The sequence below is a fragment of the Quercus suber genome, unplaced genomic scaffold, assembly GCF_002906115.3.
Source record: "Quercus suber isolate HL8 unplaced genomic scaffold, Cork oak 2.0 scaffold_22, whole genome shotgun sequence".
Lineage (NCBI taxonomy): Eukaryota > Viridiplantae > Streptophyta > Magnoliopsida > Fagales > Fagaceae > Quercus > Quercus suber.
In genome coordinates this window covers 1,624,149-1,641,609 of record NW_027069487.1, presented here as the reverse complement: position 1 = coordinate 1,641,609, position 17,461 = coordinate 1,624,149, and the positions used below count along the sequence as shown (strand labels likewise).

At 35.4% G+C, this 17,461-nt stretch overlaps 1 protein-coding gene across 1 annotated transcript; it reads right to left on the bottom strand.

The window, feature by feature from the left end:
* Positions 1 to 5,733: 5,733 nt before the first annotated feature.
* LOC112003305 (putative B3 domain-containing protein At1g78640) lies at positions 5,734 to 6,369 on the bottom strand. Its single transcript, XM_024035491.1, has one exon. The coding sequence runs from the start codon at positions 6,367 to 6,369 to the stop codon at positions 5,734 to 5,736; it is 636 nt and encodes a 211-aa protein (XP_023891259.1).
* Between the last annotated feature and the right edge of the window lie 11,092 nt (positions 6,370 to 17,461).

Here is a 17,461-nt window from a genome sequence, read left to right as displayed (position 1 = left end):
TTTCATTCTTTTTCTTTTCTAAATCAGTTTAAATTCCTTTGTTCTTATCATATTGGTCATGTTTGGAAGCTGTGGTAGTGCACCTGGTTAAATTCAGAACAATAGAATTAGCCTAATGTGGAGCTTTTGTATAGCTTTGATATTATTGATATGTACTGTACTCATCTAGTTACTGCTGATACAATTGAGTAAATTCCTATCTTTGTTTAAAATACAAATTCCATCTCTCTACATACTACTTAATGTTTTGCCAAACAATAAAGCTGGATTTCGCAACGGATTACAACATTTGAATACAGGTCCAAGAAAAATTTGAATGTGAATTTGATCAAAATTTTACTGTATTTGTTAGTACTCAGGGGAAAGGTTGGTTCTCATTTCAATTCAATGTGTTTCTATGCTTTTACTTCTGTATTTTTGGAGGTATCGAATTCTTCAGTTTCAGCTTTTTTCCATAAGAGATGAGTGATTTGTTGGAACTGAAATAGCTAGAGCGGTGGAGGGTATGCATGCTTTGATGGGGCAAGGGAACAATAGGACACAAAGGGAAGGCAATTTTGTATAAGGCTTTCTGTACTTGTATAATGTATTGGATTAGTACTAATTTTTGGGGATGAGGATGAAATACATGGATAAAGGGTGTCTTGGAGAATTGGAAGATTGGTCAGCAGCTTAGCTGACAGCAGCTTTTATTCTCCAGTGAGTGCAGAGTTTTGAAACCTAGGCTATAAAATTACACTAGATGGTCTGGAATTAAAAATAAAAGCGTGGGAAAAAAAATGGAGAGAGGATAGAACTTGGTTCTGACCCCAATTATGCAGATAAGAACTAATCAAATACATATTAGTTGCGGTTATATAAGGTTGTCAATGCTCTTTTTATACTTCTCTACAGGCTTGTTGGGGTCATTGATTAATTTTTGCATCATGTTCTTTCTCCGAGGTATTTACACTGTAGCCAATATAACCATTTTTCCATCATAGTAACAAAGTTGATCTCTGTGTGGTACGGATGCTCATTTTATGTATTACTAGCTTTTCTCATGTACTTCTCCTTATTTCTCATATGATCCTTTTCATCATAAGCTTCTTAAGAGTGCTGTTTTTTGAAATTTTATCCAACTGATTTAAGATTTATGGGTTTGACATTATCTACAAAACGGAGAAAAGAAGGCGAATGTATTCTTTTCTAAATGAGATTTTTACAGTAGTAAGGGATGTGAATTTTTTTCTTACTGCATTTTTAGTGAATTGAAACATATTCCTTTAAGCTGGAAGACCTGCTTCGGGAAAGTGCCATAATAGATAATTCTCAAAGATGGCCAGGGTTGCCATTTGCAATCATACAATCTGGCATCATGGCATGGTTTATGAAACTGTAACTGTTCATTACATTGTGTCCAAGCCTTTAGCAAATCACCAAGTTTGACTCTTGTGTGTGCTAGTTGTAGATTTTGATAGCTTTGAAAAGGAAAGACTTAAATGGGAAAAGCTTTCAAGATCAGATATAATATTTTACTACAAAGGCTAAGTATGAACAAATTCAATCCTGATATGTTAATAAAAATGTAACCATGACGTACTGTTTATTATATGTGTGATGTTCTTGGGTCTTACTATACATGTGCAAAGAAAATGGGGATTACCTCTGAAATACAAGTGCAAAGATCATTTTCGAAAGGAAGTATATAAATATTCATGACAACTAAAATTTCTGAAACTCATTTATGAAAGAACCAATGGGGATTACCTCTCCTATGACAGTAAAATTTTTCAGTTGTTTGAAAATCTTGAGTTGATTGCATAGGCTTCAGTTTCTGATATCCAGCATCCTGAATAACAAATGAATAATTTCATTCTCATACTTTAACTGTTTTCTGATTGAGAGTAGTTGTATATCTCCATCACCTCTCTACAAAGTCAGCATCCAGGAACCAAGCAACAGCAGCTCACTGAGACCAAAAGTACAGTCACATACACATGAAGAATGATTAACTTACCATGCATATCATGGGGCACATTGAGACTGAAATCTTGCATTCATGGAACACAATAATATTCCTTAACATCTGTATGATCTAGGAGAATCATGCACTTATAATCCTCTCACTTTTCTTGCATCTTGATGATTAGTTGGTCACATTTTGGCATCACACATTCAAAGGGTTTAATAATGTGAGAGTATGGTGAGTCAAACCACGTCATGTGTACACACAACATTACACTCTTGAGTGCATTGGTGTGCAATCTATCTTAAACGTTGCTAGCCTATGTTCTTATGCTTCAAAATTTGCTTGCTTTCAAGTGTTAATTGTGAAGTCTTGTGTACGCACAGAGAACTAATTGTGTCCAAATGCAAATGGAGTCCCTATATTTATAGACAATCATGCACCATTGAAAATGGACATATTTGTTAATAAACAAATATATCTAATTCAAGAGTTACACTTATAATCTTACCCAAAAATTATATCTCCCTACTAAAACAATTCTACATTTGTGAAGCAACACGAACGTGGAGATTATTGCCTGTGTAAGGGTTATCCATATTATGGCGTGATCACTATCAGAACTATATACTAATATTATGCATGGATTAGATTGGAAAATTCTCAACCCAACATAATCCATAGTACCTCCAAGATCCAAACCAATTCAAGAAGATGTAGTGATCACGTTATATTGGGTTGTCAGGCCATTTTGCTAGGCAAAATAAAAAGTTAGCTTTTATATATATATATATATATAGAACAAAAGGTTAGCTTTTCAACCAACCCAAACTTAAAAATGGGGGGAAAAATAACCATGCAAGATTTTTAGGACTTCAAATGTAATTTAGTTTTAAAAATAAAAGTTTTGGGCCCAATTATACAATGTAATCCATGTATGCCTAGTCCAGCCCCACAAGTTATTAACAAAACGGCGTGTCGTAGTCTCTGTCGTCTTCTTGGGTCAATTTTTGGCTTTTGTGTGTTCCTAGGTGAGTCCTTGATATCATGGAAGTTCAAAAAACAACAAGTTGTCTCAAGATCATCTGTCGAGTCAGAATACAGAACCATGGCCAGTGTGACTAGTGAGATAGTGTAGTTAATTGTTTTACTTAGTACTTTTTGTCACATACACAAACACCAACTTCTCTCTACTGTGATAGCAAAGCAGCTTTATACATTACTGCAAATCCAATATTTCATAAGAAAACCAAACATATTGAAATTGATTATCACTTCATTAGAGAGAAAATCCAAGATGGAGTGATCAAAACTTTCCATGTGCCTACAAGATATCAGCTAGCAGATTTGTTCACCAAGCCTCTTAGCCAAAAGCAGTTCTTATATCTCTTATCCAAGATGAACTTAATCAACATTTACGGTTCTTCTTGAGGGGAGTGTTAGATGATGTGTTGTCGTTCAGTAATGTAAAGATCAAGAACTGATAGTTTTGTATATATTCCTAAACTACAAGTCGTTTGTATATAGGTGTTAAGCTACTACATGTAGTTGTCTATATAGTAGAACAATTGGCATTTTCTTATTGGTTAGTTGGTTAGTTAGTTCTTTTCCCGCCTCTTTGTTTCATATATTAGAAGCAGAACTTGTTTATTGTATATACGAATTCATACACATTCAGATATTTTCTCTCTCTCTCTCTCATAACAGAGTTGGTTTACACCATTGATGAAGCTTAGTGTGTGCATGAATTCTAAAATAAAGCTTGGAGGCGTTGTTGGTGGGTTTCTTGGTTAAAGAGAGCAACAGAAGCAACGGCAGAGTCAGGAATTTTTGTTTGGGGCTAAGTTGCTGCACTAATATATTTATCAAGACAACTCCCACATACACACATATATACACACACCCAAAGAAAAAAAAAACTTAGTATTTTCAATTAAAATTATGTTTGATGGTGGTCTTTCGTAAAATAAAATTTATTTTTACTATTTTCATAGTGAAATTCTCAAAAAGTTTCATTTTCAATACAAATTATCAAATTTTATACTAAGGTAAGTTAAAAAAAAATCTTTCAATTGAATTAATGAAATTTTCAAAAACATGAATGATCCAAAATTTGGAGAAATAAGTTAAGCTTTGAACATATTTAAATATATTTTGCTCTAACCTATTATATGGCAACTAAAAAGACATTTCATGGGTAGTTTTAGTGACAAATTTTTTTTAATGAGTCAATAACTTGTTCATCACTACTTAACAAGTTGAAAAAGATAGATTCAGACATGTTTAGTGTCAAACTTTATTAAATATTTAGCAGATATAAGAGTATAATTTACAATAAAAAATAGAATTACGAAAAATAAATAATATCTCTATAACTATTAGACCAATTTTTTTTAAGAGCATCATTACACTAATTCAAATATTTAGAGGGTCAATTCTTATTTTTGTAGACTAAATTTTGAAAAATTAAAATAATTATACATATTTTAAAAGTTTTCAAAATTTTGGGGGGAGGGGGGGTCCATGCCCCCCACCCTTTTACATAGCTCCGTCCTTGAACAGAGGGTTGTGATTGATGAGCCATGATGGGTGTGGGTGTGGGTGTTGAGGTCGAAACTGTAGAAGATCACTGGTGATGGAGTTATGGTTGTTGCGAAGGAGGTGGTGGCCAAAAAGCAATCGCGCGGCTTATGTCCAAAGATTCTTTGGCATTGTTTAATATTTTATTTTAATAAAAGGTAGGAGTTTTTTTTTTTTAATTATTTTAATAGGTGATGTCTTAAAATAAGAGATGTAATGTATGGTAAATAAAAAAATTATTTAGTATATCAAAATGACATTTTTTTAGCATAATTAATGCTGATACTCTTATAATCTACTTCGTCCAAAGAGTACTTCGTCAAAAGAGTAATGCTTAGAAATATAAAAAAAACAAAAATTCTTACAATTTTTACTGCAACTCACCATGAGTTGTCTTTTTTTTTTTTTTTTTTTTTCCTTTCTTTTTATTGCTCTCCATTTATAATTCCAGATATCTGGTGTAATGTCAATATGTTATACCCTAGGTTTTCATACTGGGCCACGTAAAACACATGCAAACAAGTCAAGGACACCTTTCTCAGAATCTCACTGGAAAATATAATAAGCTGCTGTCAGCTCAGCTGCTGACCAATCTTTAATTCTCTACACCCATTATTCATGTATTTCATCGTCATCCCCAAAAAATTACAAGTACAGAGAACCTCGTATGTACGTACAAAGCTGCCTCTCCTTTGTGTCCTATTGTTTCCTTTACCCCATGAAAGCATGCATACCCTCAACCCTACTATTTCAGTTCCAATAAATGCTGCAACACAGCTCTTATGGGAAACAACCAAAACTGAAGAATTAGATACCTCCAAAAATACGGAAGTAAAAGCATAGAAATACATTGAATTGAAACAAGAACCAACCCTTCCCTGGACTCCTGAAACCTACAATTGATCAAATTCACATTCAGATTTTGCTTGGACCTGTATTCGGATTTTGTAAACTATTACGAAATCTAGCTTTATTTTTTGGATAATTCCATGACGGTTTAAGAACATAGGAAAGGAAACTGATTTAAAAAAGAAAAAGAATGAAATAGGTTCACTCTTCTCCATTTCTTCTTCTGCGTTGTAAGCTACTACATAGGGGAAAAACGAAGGCTTATTAGCTTAAAAGATAACAATGTTTCAATCTTTCAGACCAGATATATGCAGTACATAATTAGCAAGGAAATGAAGCTGACCAACAGCGGAGGACTAATTGCTTAAAGCCTGCTTAAGAATGGTAAAACTGAATCTTGAATTGCTTTGATCCCAGTAAAGTCCAATCTCATCAGCTTCCTTCAGGCCCCTCCTCCTCACAAATCCCATACTCCAGTTTTCAATGAGGACATAAGTCCCATTACCCCACTGTTTGAACAGCAATTGATGTTCGGACTTGGTATCACAATCCCAAACAGCAACTCGAACCCCATTATTCTTGATGTTTTCAATGCTTGCTTCCCATTGTCGCAAAATATGCTTCTCAACCAAGTATTTTGGTAACAAGAGCCTGGACTTTACGACGTTAATATCACTAAACGTGATCCTCTTCTTGATAACCCAAGGATCAAATAAGCCAACCTTCAACTTCAATGACACACCGTTAGACCCTTCTCCTTCTTCAAGTTTCATTCTTTTGATTGCACGAGCTGTCTCTGACAGAGAGAAACTGGCCAAGTTTTCACTTAATTCCCTCTCTGTGGTGATGCAAGAACCATAACCCAACTTCAATTCTGTTGAAACCCCATCAGATTCATGATGGGCAAAGACGTTTTCTTGACTGACTTGGAGTTGGCCATTCAAGGTAAGTTCTTTTTCTGTAATTTCAGATGCAGAACTCATCGGATTCATGGCTGATGGGGCTTTGAAGTTAGGTTGAAAAAAAAAAAATAGAAAGAAAGAAGGGTTGCGGAGACCAGAGAGTTTGTTGGTTGCTTGGGAGTTGGAGGTTTGAGCATTAGGAATTATAGAGGATATATGTGGGTTTGAGGAGGGCGGGACGTATGGCACTATGGCTTATGGCTATATAAAGAGATGAGTTAGAGCCTCTAAAGGGAGGTTTCTTTTGATGCTGTTTTTATGGAAAATTATTAGGTACTCTCAAGTAATATAAATGTATAGTTTTCTCTTTCATATGAATGATAGATCCCACCATGAATTTAATTAAAGGGATCAATCATTCTTGTGAGAAGAGAGAGTAAGCATTTATGATAATCCAGGAGTACACAATAATTTCTTTATTTTTATAATTTGTTTCTTATATTAGAAAAAAAAAAAAAAAAAAAAAAAAGCACATTATGATTTTGTTATAAAAATGATGAGTTAAAGGTCAAGTCTATGGTTAACTACTTTTTTATAACTAATAAGGGGTCATTTGGTAACATTGTCCTAGTCACGTTATTTGTATTTTTTTAAAATACGTATGGATGAAAAAAAATATATAAAAATGTATGTAATATTGTTTAAAAACTGAAAATATATTGTTAAACAATTCTACCAAACAGAGCCTAAGTCTTTCCTTTTAAAAACGAGTTGGAGCCTTTGAGGGGAGGTTTCTCTGTTTTGGTGCTGTTTTTATAATGTGTTTCTTATAAGAAAAAAGAAACACATTATAAAAAATAAAAAATAAAAAAAGCTAACACATTATCACTTTTTTATAATAAAAAGTTAAGGAGTTAAGGTCAAATCTATGGATAAATTTGTTTATAACTAATAATAAGTCTTTCCATTCCAAAGCTATCAAAATACAAAACTTTTAACCAGCATACACAAATGTCAACATGGTGCCTTGCTAAAGGCTGGAACCTTTCTACCACTTCAGTCAAAAAAAAAAAAAAAAAAGGCTGGAACCTAATCTAATAAACAGTCAAACTTTCATAAGCAATGCCAGATGGCATAGTGCAACTGGCAACACTAGGCATCTTTTTGAATCGTCTATAATTGTACGTTCTATGAAAAACTATACGAACATAAATATATATATATATATATATATGCACACACAATTTTTGCCACAAGTGTATAAATTCTACCACAACTCACAAAAGTTGTGTAATTTTTTGTGTTCCTAGCATTGTTGTTCTAGGAGCAGATCTTTCACCTTAAAGCTTCATTTGGAAGTTCATAAAGAAATGAAATTGAATGAATAAAAAAAAAAAAAAAAAGTATTTTAGCAAGGGAAAGGAATGGAAAAAAAAAATGAATGAAATTAAGTAACATTATTTAAATGTTTTAAAATAAAGGAATGCAAATAAATGGAATGTAAGTAATTTTGTTTAGAAGTAATATAGAGGGAAATGAATGAAATTATTTTATGATAATATTACTATTAAACCCCTTATTTTAAAATAAAGTGCTGAATATGCACAAATCTTTTCATTTCATTCCATTCTTTCCTCCCAAACGAGCACTAAAAGAATATAGATCCGTTCGGATAGGACTTATTTTACTGAAACTAAAAACTGAAAGCATTGTAGCAAAATAATTTTTAAATGTGTGAATAGTGCCATGGGACCTATTTTTAATGAAAAAGTTGCTGAAATGTGAAGTTTGTGGGATCCGTGAACAGTGCACGGTTACACTGTTCACTATTGAAAAGTCAAAACATGTGATTAGGAAAAAAAAAAAAAAAAAGGAAAGGAACGCAAACATAGATCCGCAAACGCAAATCCAAACGGATACTATGTACAAATCTTTCAATTCACTAAACACACAATAAGAATAAAATTCACATTCCTTGCTATTGTAAAAATCTAATTTAGACAATAATACTTTTTGAAGAAAATTATAATAAAATAATATTTTAACTACAAGAAATTTGGAATTTTAATCTAACTATGTCGGACAAAGGCACGAAAATCTCATTCTCTTTAAGGAGATTCAAACCCCCTATAGTTGGCAAAATTAGTAAATCCATATAGACCTTCTCTATTGACTTATCTCTTCCAAAATACAACAATTTGACGGTTTGTTATATAGTTCGGAATAACTTTATGCAAGTAATGGAGCCCAAAACTACACCAAAAGAATACATTTCTTTGAACTCTCTCAAGTGTTTAAGCTCTTGCGAACAAGGTTTTTAAACCCGGACCGTTCATTGAACCGTAAAAGGGAGAGGTTCAAGGTTTTTGAGATTGAACCGAGGTCGAACCGAGGTTGAACCGTAATGACGTCATAATTAATTAAAGCCTAAATATAGATATTAAATTTATAAAACTAGCAAAATTGACTAACATATCTATATATGTGAGGGAAATTTAATGATTTTCAAGCATATATTTAATAATTAAATAAGAAAGTTAATAAAATAAAATAATAACCATGAAAACATTAAAATTTATGATTAATTTTTGAAGTAAAGTTGAATATCTTTGAAGGATTTTAATTATAATTTTTTTCTATTCTTTGTAAGAGATGGATAATTTAATTAAGTAGAATAAAATTGTGTTAAGTTATTTTTATTAAAAAAAAAAAAAATGCTAAAGGGTTGGACTGCACGGTTCTTGACCGGTTCGTACGGTCCAACCCCGGTTTTAGGGGTTCACGGAATTGCCACAAATGCCCGGTTCTTTATGTTTAAAAAAACCGGTTTTCATCACGGTTTACGGTTTTCACGATCCGACCTCCCGGTCCGGTCCGGTTCTGAGAACTATGCTTGCGAAGCTTCAAATCCTAATTACTTTTTGTAGATTACATAGATATTAACATATATTTCTTATTCACAATCAACACCATAATGTCACAGTAGTCAATACGAGGCCTCTCTACATTACATTTTACCTAGTGGTTAAATCGATCATCAAAAAAACCTAGTTGTTAAATCTAACTAAAATAAAAATAAAAATCCGGCTGAAATTTGGGTGGTTTATTTATTTTCCCCGTGTCTCTAGATTTTCTTAATAAGAATTACTTCATAAAGTAATACTTGAATTTATTGCGGAATTTGAGACGGACCCAATTGGTGTTTTACTGGGATTTTTCTTAAATTTGAAGAGGCTTTTCTTTATTTTCTGATCTAGTATTGTATGCGTTACAAATTGAGTTGTGTTGTGGGGCAAGTAGTAGAATTGGTGTTTTATTCATCATATTAGTCATAACTCGTATGAGCATTCTCATCTAATATGTCAAAAAATATAGCATTTAGCATCTCAAAACACTACTTTATCTATTTTAACACTCCACTTTATAATATACTCAACATCAAAGTTTTATTTTTTTTACCACTTTATTAAAATATTATTTATTTATTATTTATAATTCTTTTTTTTAATCCAGAGAGAGAGAGAGAGAAACAACACAAGAGAGACTGAGAAAGAGAAAAAGAAAAAAATAATAAAAAATTTTAGCAATTTGCTTTAGTAGGGTGTTAAAGATAACACTATACAGTGGAGAATATGTCAAAAATTTTAAAAATAGCATGCTTAATTTGATGTGGGTGATATTTTAAGGGGATGGGAGCTAAAATTATAATTTAATATTTTTCATATTTTTCTATGTGAGTGCTCTTGGTCATAACGCGTCTCATGTCGATGAATTTTGTGATTTTGTCCAGTCTAAGTCTAAATTAAATAACAAAGAAATGTAAGTAGTGCTTCACAGCTGGTCACCACGGAATTATTGTCCAGTAGAAAGAGTTGTTGACTTGACTTAAAAACAGGGCATGTGAAATTGATGATAAAACCCTCCCCTGTGGGGCAGTGCCTCTGGTCTCCCTCTTATGCTCAGTCTCTCTCTCACATAGTCACGCGGAGAAAGAACAGTATCTATTTCCTTTAATAAGCAGGATATCAGCTACGAATAGGAATCGAATCCGGAATTCTTTCAGGAGGGTTTCCATCTGTAAGTTCTCAATTTTTCACACCTATTCATCACTTTTATTTCTTTCCTTTCACTACGTCATTGATGTGAAAAATCCACATCAAATTGTTTTCTCTTTCCTTAATTTACTTCCCCTTTAATATATTTCTCTTCATTTTAATTGAATGTATATCTTTTCTTTTCTTTTTTAATCTATATTAAAGGGCAAGATTTATCAGTTTCCATGAGCACTCATGCAAAAAATATCTCAGCCTCACAAGAGGGTGGCAGAGATATCAAGGCCATGTTTAGGTTTTTTTTTTCTTTTCATCACTCATTATTTCTTACTCAATTTTTATCACTCGTTACTTATCATTTATCACCTATCACTTAAAATATCTTAACTTCATCAACCTCACCCGTTTGGCACTCGTCACCCAACTTTGCGTTACTTTGTTTCAAAAACAAAAAAAATAAAAAAGTCCAACATTAATCCCACCCGTTTGGCACTCGTCACCCAATTTTGCGTTACTTTGTTTCAAAAACAAAAAAACAAAAAAATCCAACATTGCGGCAGGGCTTTGTTTCAAAAAATAATAATAATAATAAAATAAAATAAAAGTCCAACATTGCGGCTGGGCTTTGTTTCAAAAAAAATAATAATTAAAAAAAACCAAAAAGTCCAACATTACTGCTAAACAGTAAATCTATCACAAAAATTTCATTAAAAACAAAGTTATAGAAACTGAAAACACCTCAGATGTGTTTTCAATTTCCATAACTCATTACTTAAAAATCAGAAAATTAAGTGATAGAAACAAAAACTAGAAACAAAATCCAAATGGACTTCTCAGCCATGGGTCCCACTATTTTTAAGTCATGAATTATGAGTTATGGAAACAGAGTTATGAAAACAGTAAATCCAAACAATCCCTAATTCATGCATGCAACGCAAGGGTATAGTGGTATACTACTAGTAGTTGATTTGATTAGATTAAATGAGAATAATTAATGCAAACAACTTGTTCAGGGTCATTTTTTAAATAGGCAGAAGGCAGCCCAACTCAGAAATATAGGCAGCAGATAAGCAGCAAGCTAAAAAAAACCATTAGGCTCAAGTGGCAGGAATAATGGATCACAGGCTCTTAATATAAATAAATGGGTCTTGAGGAAGTAAGTGGACCTAAAAGGAAAGAGAGAAAACAGCACCCATGGGCACTATGTGGTATGGAAAAGTGAGAATGGGCCGCGGCAAGCTCAAAGTAATGTAAACAAAGAAAGTAGGAGATAATGACGAACCCATGAACCCCAAGTATGAGAATGAGGAAATTGGGCCAGAGAAGCCCAATTGAGTTAGTAAATACCCATGGGATGCGAAGTTAGTAAATGGACCGAGAAAGTCCAAAGGAAGTAATTGGGCCGGATAGGCCCCGAGTGAAAAGAAATGGACACTGGAGCCCTCAAGCGAGAACACCAGTGACCATATTAAGCCACTGGGGGAAAGAAAGGAACGACAGGCTTGAAAAGAGGCCTAGCAGGAACAAATCCCCACGGCAGGAAAGACCAAGTAACAAGGCAGAAAGCCAAGACAATTAAAGAATTGGGTTGAAGAGAACACAAAGCCTAGTACTCGGTAAAGCCCAGACCCTATGGGAGCGGGAAATCAGAGTAACAGTTCGTGGTAAGCCAGAAACGGACGGTAGGCAATACAAGTAAAGTCTCCAGTCCACGGCAGATGCATGAACAGCAAGTAGATTTCAGACATATGCATGCGCAAGGCCCAGGCACCACCAGCCTGTACCCAGCCAATACAAGACGTGGTGGGGTCGTGGGTTAGAGGTAAGAGGGCATGATTTGGAGGTGAGGAGAAGGGGGAGACCTGTTTTGAGGTTCCTACCTAAGCTCTTTTGGGGGATACGTCCTACTGGGATGACATACCACCCAAAAGTGGCAAAACCGAGTTGGAACCAATAGGTGCATGCAATGAGGGATAGAGAGAGAAACATCACCGCGGCAGGAAGAGGTGTCGCAGCAGACTAATAGACAAAAGTTGTCTGTGCCTGTAACAGAGGAACTCACAGACAGAACAGTGATGGTCGGCGAGTGCGCCCAGACCAAACAAATGCGGTTAGGGGGTAGAATAGTAAAAATTCGATCACGACAGGCACTATAAAAAGGGGGCCTCTACCGTGTACAAACAACACAACAACAAAAGCAATACAACACAACATAAAGGAAAGACTCTGTAACATATTTAGAAAAACAGAGGAGCATAATACTAAAAACTACCGTTGTGGAAATCACGAAGAAAAGACTAGAAAGGTGCGAAAAGAGCAAGTGTTAGTGGCATGCACCGATAGGTCCCTTTCCCTTCTCTCCCTCTCAAATCCCTGCTCTCTTTTAGAATAGTCCTGGGCATTGTCCATTCAGGTCCGCCTCCCTCAAATCCATTAATGTTCGCAGCAGGAATTTCTTTTCCTCGGAGGTTAATCGCTTTTGAGAAGAGGCGTTCTTCCTCCCTGACCTTGCCCTCACGGACCAAACTGGGCTTGTTCCCTTTAATTCGTTGATTAATCTTTTTCTTTTACCATTTGCCTTTACTACTTTGTTTGTCAAAATTGTTCATATTATTGTGATTATGAATCATTTGGTCATTTACTACTAAAAAGATTATCTGGTCATTCCAGAATACATTGCTCTGTTTTTTATTGATTAAGTCTATCTGCCATAAGCTTCTTTAAAACAGCACTGTCTGTCGCAAGCGCTCCCCTGGCAGACAAGGCCTAGCTTGTGCACAAGCCAGCCAAGTTGAGTTCCAATTGGACCGGTCTCGACTCCCGCAACCCAAAACACTTGGGCCTACAACCATAAAGGAGCAGCCCAGCCCCACTTGGTAAAAAAAGGCCCCTACACAACTCAAGGCTTATAATTAACAATTTGAAAAAGGCAAAAGGAATTTGGGTTCCCTTTAACAATCCTCTTAAAACTCTAATTAATTTTACCATCCATACAAGGGTTTTATACTTGTATTTCACCCAAAGATTCACTACATGAATATGATCACAAGCCTTAGTCACTATGAGGGCAGATCCAATTGAAATTTGACTAGGGAAGTCTCATCAGAGAAGCGAGAAGCCTAGGTGACTGCCAATTTTTTTTTTTTTTTTTTTTTTTCTCCTTTTTCTCCTTTTTTTTTTTTTTTTTTTTTAAATTAAGAGAAAACAAATAAATCCTAGAATGAAATGCATGAATGTAATGCATGCAAATCCTAGAACAAAATAAAAGAAAACACAAAAACCAAGAACAATGGTCACAGAGGAAGACAATGAAGCACAAGGACCAGAAAGCCAAAAGAGACTAAGGACACCGAAGAACCCCAATCACTTGACGAAGTGTTTCAAACTTACTTCCATCAAGCGGTTTGGTAAAGATGTCAGCATTTTGACAGTCAGTAGGGATATACTCAAGAATAACAATCTTCTTTTCTACCAAATCCCTAATGAAGTGATATCTAAGTTCAATGTGTTTGGTCTTAGAATGCTGAACAGGATTCTTAGATATATCTATAGCACTGGAATTATCACAATAGACAACCATGGTGTCTTGAGGTATCCCATAATACTCAACAATTTTTTCATCCAAAGAAGCTGAGAACAACAACTCCCAGCAGCAATATATTCTGCCTCAGCAGTGGATAAAGAAACAGATTTTGCTTCTTACTCATCCAAGCCACAAGATTGGCCCAACATAAAAACACCCCCCCGTGGTGCTTTTTCTGTCATCAGCATTCCCAGCCCAATCAGAATCAGAAAACCCAGCAAGAGACAAATTAGACTCCTTATTATAAAGAGTCCATAGTCACAGGTTCCACTCACATATTTTATAATTCTCTTAACAGCATTTAGATGAGAAATCTTAGGGTTGGACTGAAATCTAGAGCAAACACCAACACTAAAAGATATATCAGGCCTACTAGAGTCAAATATAACAGACATCCAATCATGCTTTATACAAAGTAATATCAACAGACTCACCTGATGGATCAATTGTTAATTTTGCATTAGCAGCCATTGGTGTTCTAGCATGAGCAGCCTTGTCCAAGCCAAATCTCTTGACCAAATTTCTTGCATATTTAGCTTGATTGATGTAGATTCCTGACTCGTTTGCTTCACCTGCAATCCCAAAAAATAAGTCAGTTCACCAACCATGCTCATTTCAAACATTGCCTTCATTTCATCTGCAAAAGAATGAGCAGAGAATCATTAGTAGCACCAAAAACAATGTCATCAACATAAATTTGAGCTACAACAAAACCAGTCTTATCCTTTCTTATGAAGAGAGTTGTATCTGCAGATCCCTTTTGAATCCATGCTCAGTGAGATATGCAGTCAATCTGTCATACAAGCCCTAGGAGCTTGCTTCAAACCATAGAGAGCTCTCTTCAATTTGTAGACATCATCAGGTCTGTGAGGATCAACAAAGCCTTTAGGTTGCTCAACATAGACTTCTTCTTGTAGCATTCCATTCAAGAAAGCACTCTTGACATCCATCTGATATAACTTGAAGTTTAGATGACTTGCTATGGCTAACAATATCCGGATGGACTCTAACCTAGCCACTGGTGCAAAGGTCTCATCAAAATCAACTCCCTCCACTTGTGTGTACCCTTGTGCAACAAGTCTTGATTTATTTCTGATCACAGTGCCATGTTATCTGACTTGTTCTTAAAGATCCATTTAGTTCCAATTACATTTACATTTTCGGTCTAGGAACTAGTTCCCACACATCATTCCGAACGAATTGATGAAGTTCTTCATGCATGGAATTTACCCAATCAGCATCCTGAAGTGCTTCATCTACCTTCTTCGGTTCAAATTGGGACAGATAACATGAGTGTGTGATCACATTCAAGGCTTTTGATCTCAACCTCATGTTATCATTCAGACTGCCCAATATATTTGTGGAAGGATGATTCAATCTCACTCTAGAGGATGGACGTTTGACAAGAGATGTTGTGATTTATTTCTGTTCAGATGAAGGACTGAGCTCACTTTGTATCTGTCGAGTGTCACGAACCGAAGTGGATGGTTCTGAACTTGATGGTACTGAGACTGTATCATTCAACACCAACAGCTCGTCCTCACTATGTTTCCCAACATACTCAGTAGGAAAAGAGTCATTAACTTCTAGGGCTTATCTTGAGCAGGAACAATGTTTCTGAAGATCCTTCATCATTTATCACAACATTGGAAGATTCCATGACTGTTTTGGTTCTCAGATTGTACACTCTATAAGCTCTACTGGTGGAAGAGTATCCTAGAAAGTATCCTTTGTCACTTTTTGCATCAAATTTTTCTAGGTTCTCTCTATCACGCAGAATGTAACAGTCATTGCCAAATATCCTGAAATATTTGACCACAGTTCTTCCCTCTCCAGAGTTCATAGGGAGTCTTCTTGGAGTCAGGTCTAAAATACACCCGGTTGAGTGTATGGCAAGCAGTGTTAACTCTTCTCCCCAGAAGGATTTTGGTAAATTTTTGTTGTGTAGCATAACTCGAGCCATCTCCTGCACAACCCAGTTTTTCCTTTCCACAATCCCATTCTGTTGAGGTGTCTTGGGTGATGAGAACTCTTGGTGAGTGCCTTGATCATTGCAGAAAGTAGCCAGCTTGGTATTCTCAAATTCTCTTCCATGATCACTTCTGATTCTGGCTATTACAGTATCTTTCTCAACCTGCAATTTCTTGCATAGATGTATCATCTTCTCAGGAGCCTCAGCTTTATCCTTCAAAAGCACAACCCAAGTATATCTAGTAAAGTCATCACAACAACTAGAATATACTTCTTTCCACCCAAACTTTGAACTCTGGCAGGACCCATGAATCAATGTGTAATAACTTAAAGGTCTTGAAGTTTGAACACTAGTCACAGAAGGATGCTTGGATTTTACTTGTTTACCTATCTGACATGGTCCACAAATGCACTTATCAATCTTCTCAAATTTAGGTAAACCAATAACTGCCTCACACTTGGAAATCTTCTCTAACTGCTTGTGATTGGCATGCCCCAACCGTTGATGCCACAAATCAACTTGATCAATCTTTGCACTAAAGCACTTGTTGTTTACACTTGGTGTTATGCCATAACAGTTGTCAGCTGTCCTTACACCAACACACATAAGTCACCTCTTCCATCAAGTATCTCACATTCATACTTGGTAAAAAGAACATTCAGTCCATTGTCGCAAATCTGACTTATGCTGAGTAAATTGGCCTTCAATCCATCAACATACCAAACATCTTCAAACACTGGCAATCCTGGAATGTCCACAGTACCAATGCCTCTAATCACAGATTTGCTTTCATCTCCAAAAGTGACTATCCAATCTTTCCTTCGAAGAGTGTTTTGAATAGGCCTTTATTTCCTGTCATATGCCTGGAACAACCACTATCCAAATACCAAAGACAAGAATCACGTGCCTTTAAGGCGGTTAAAGCAGTATAACATACATAATTCTTATCACATGTGATTGAGCCAAGATACTTAAGAAAGATTTACCAATAACAACAAAAGGCAAAGACAGCAAATAGGCAAGTTGACAATTAGCACAGAGATTTTCCAAGAATCCATGAAAACAGGGGTCAAGGATCAGCTCAGAGATTAATAAATCTCCAACAAAAAAAGCTGCCTGCTCTGATACCACTTGAACGGTTTTAGACCCCTTAAACAACCAGATTACGTAGCCTAGATTAATTAGCCAAGTTGTTACTTAGTCAAATTATGCAATTCTAGGTTAAAGCAATCAATTAATCATATCAAGATATAAAGCAACGGAAAATAAATGAACACAAGATATGATGACCCAGGAAACCACACTGTAAAAACCTAGGGAGGATTTGACCTAGCTATCCTCAAGGTAAACCTGAATCCACTATGCGAAAGAATTGAAGTTCATACAGAAGGACTACAAGCTCCCCCTTGACTTCCTAATGCTATCCACCAGTAGAACTTACTGACACGACCACGTGCAAGCTCCGAATCCACAGACTCTTTCTTTCTTGGATTCTTCAATCAGCTACAAGCACCCCCGCTTGATTATCTTTAAGCTTCAATGGTAGCAACCAAGTTGATCATCAAGATGTAGATA

Coding starts and splice junctions, on each gene's coding strand:
- LOC112003305 (XM_024035491.1), bottom strand. CDS start 6,369: ATGAATCCGATGAGTTCTGCATCTGAAATTACAGAAAAAGAACTTACC.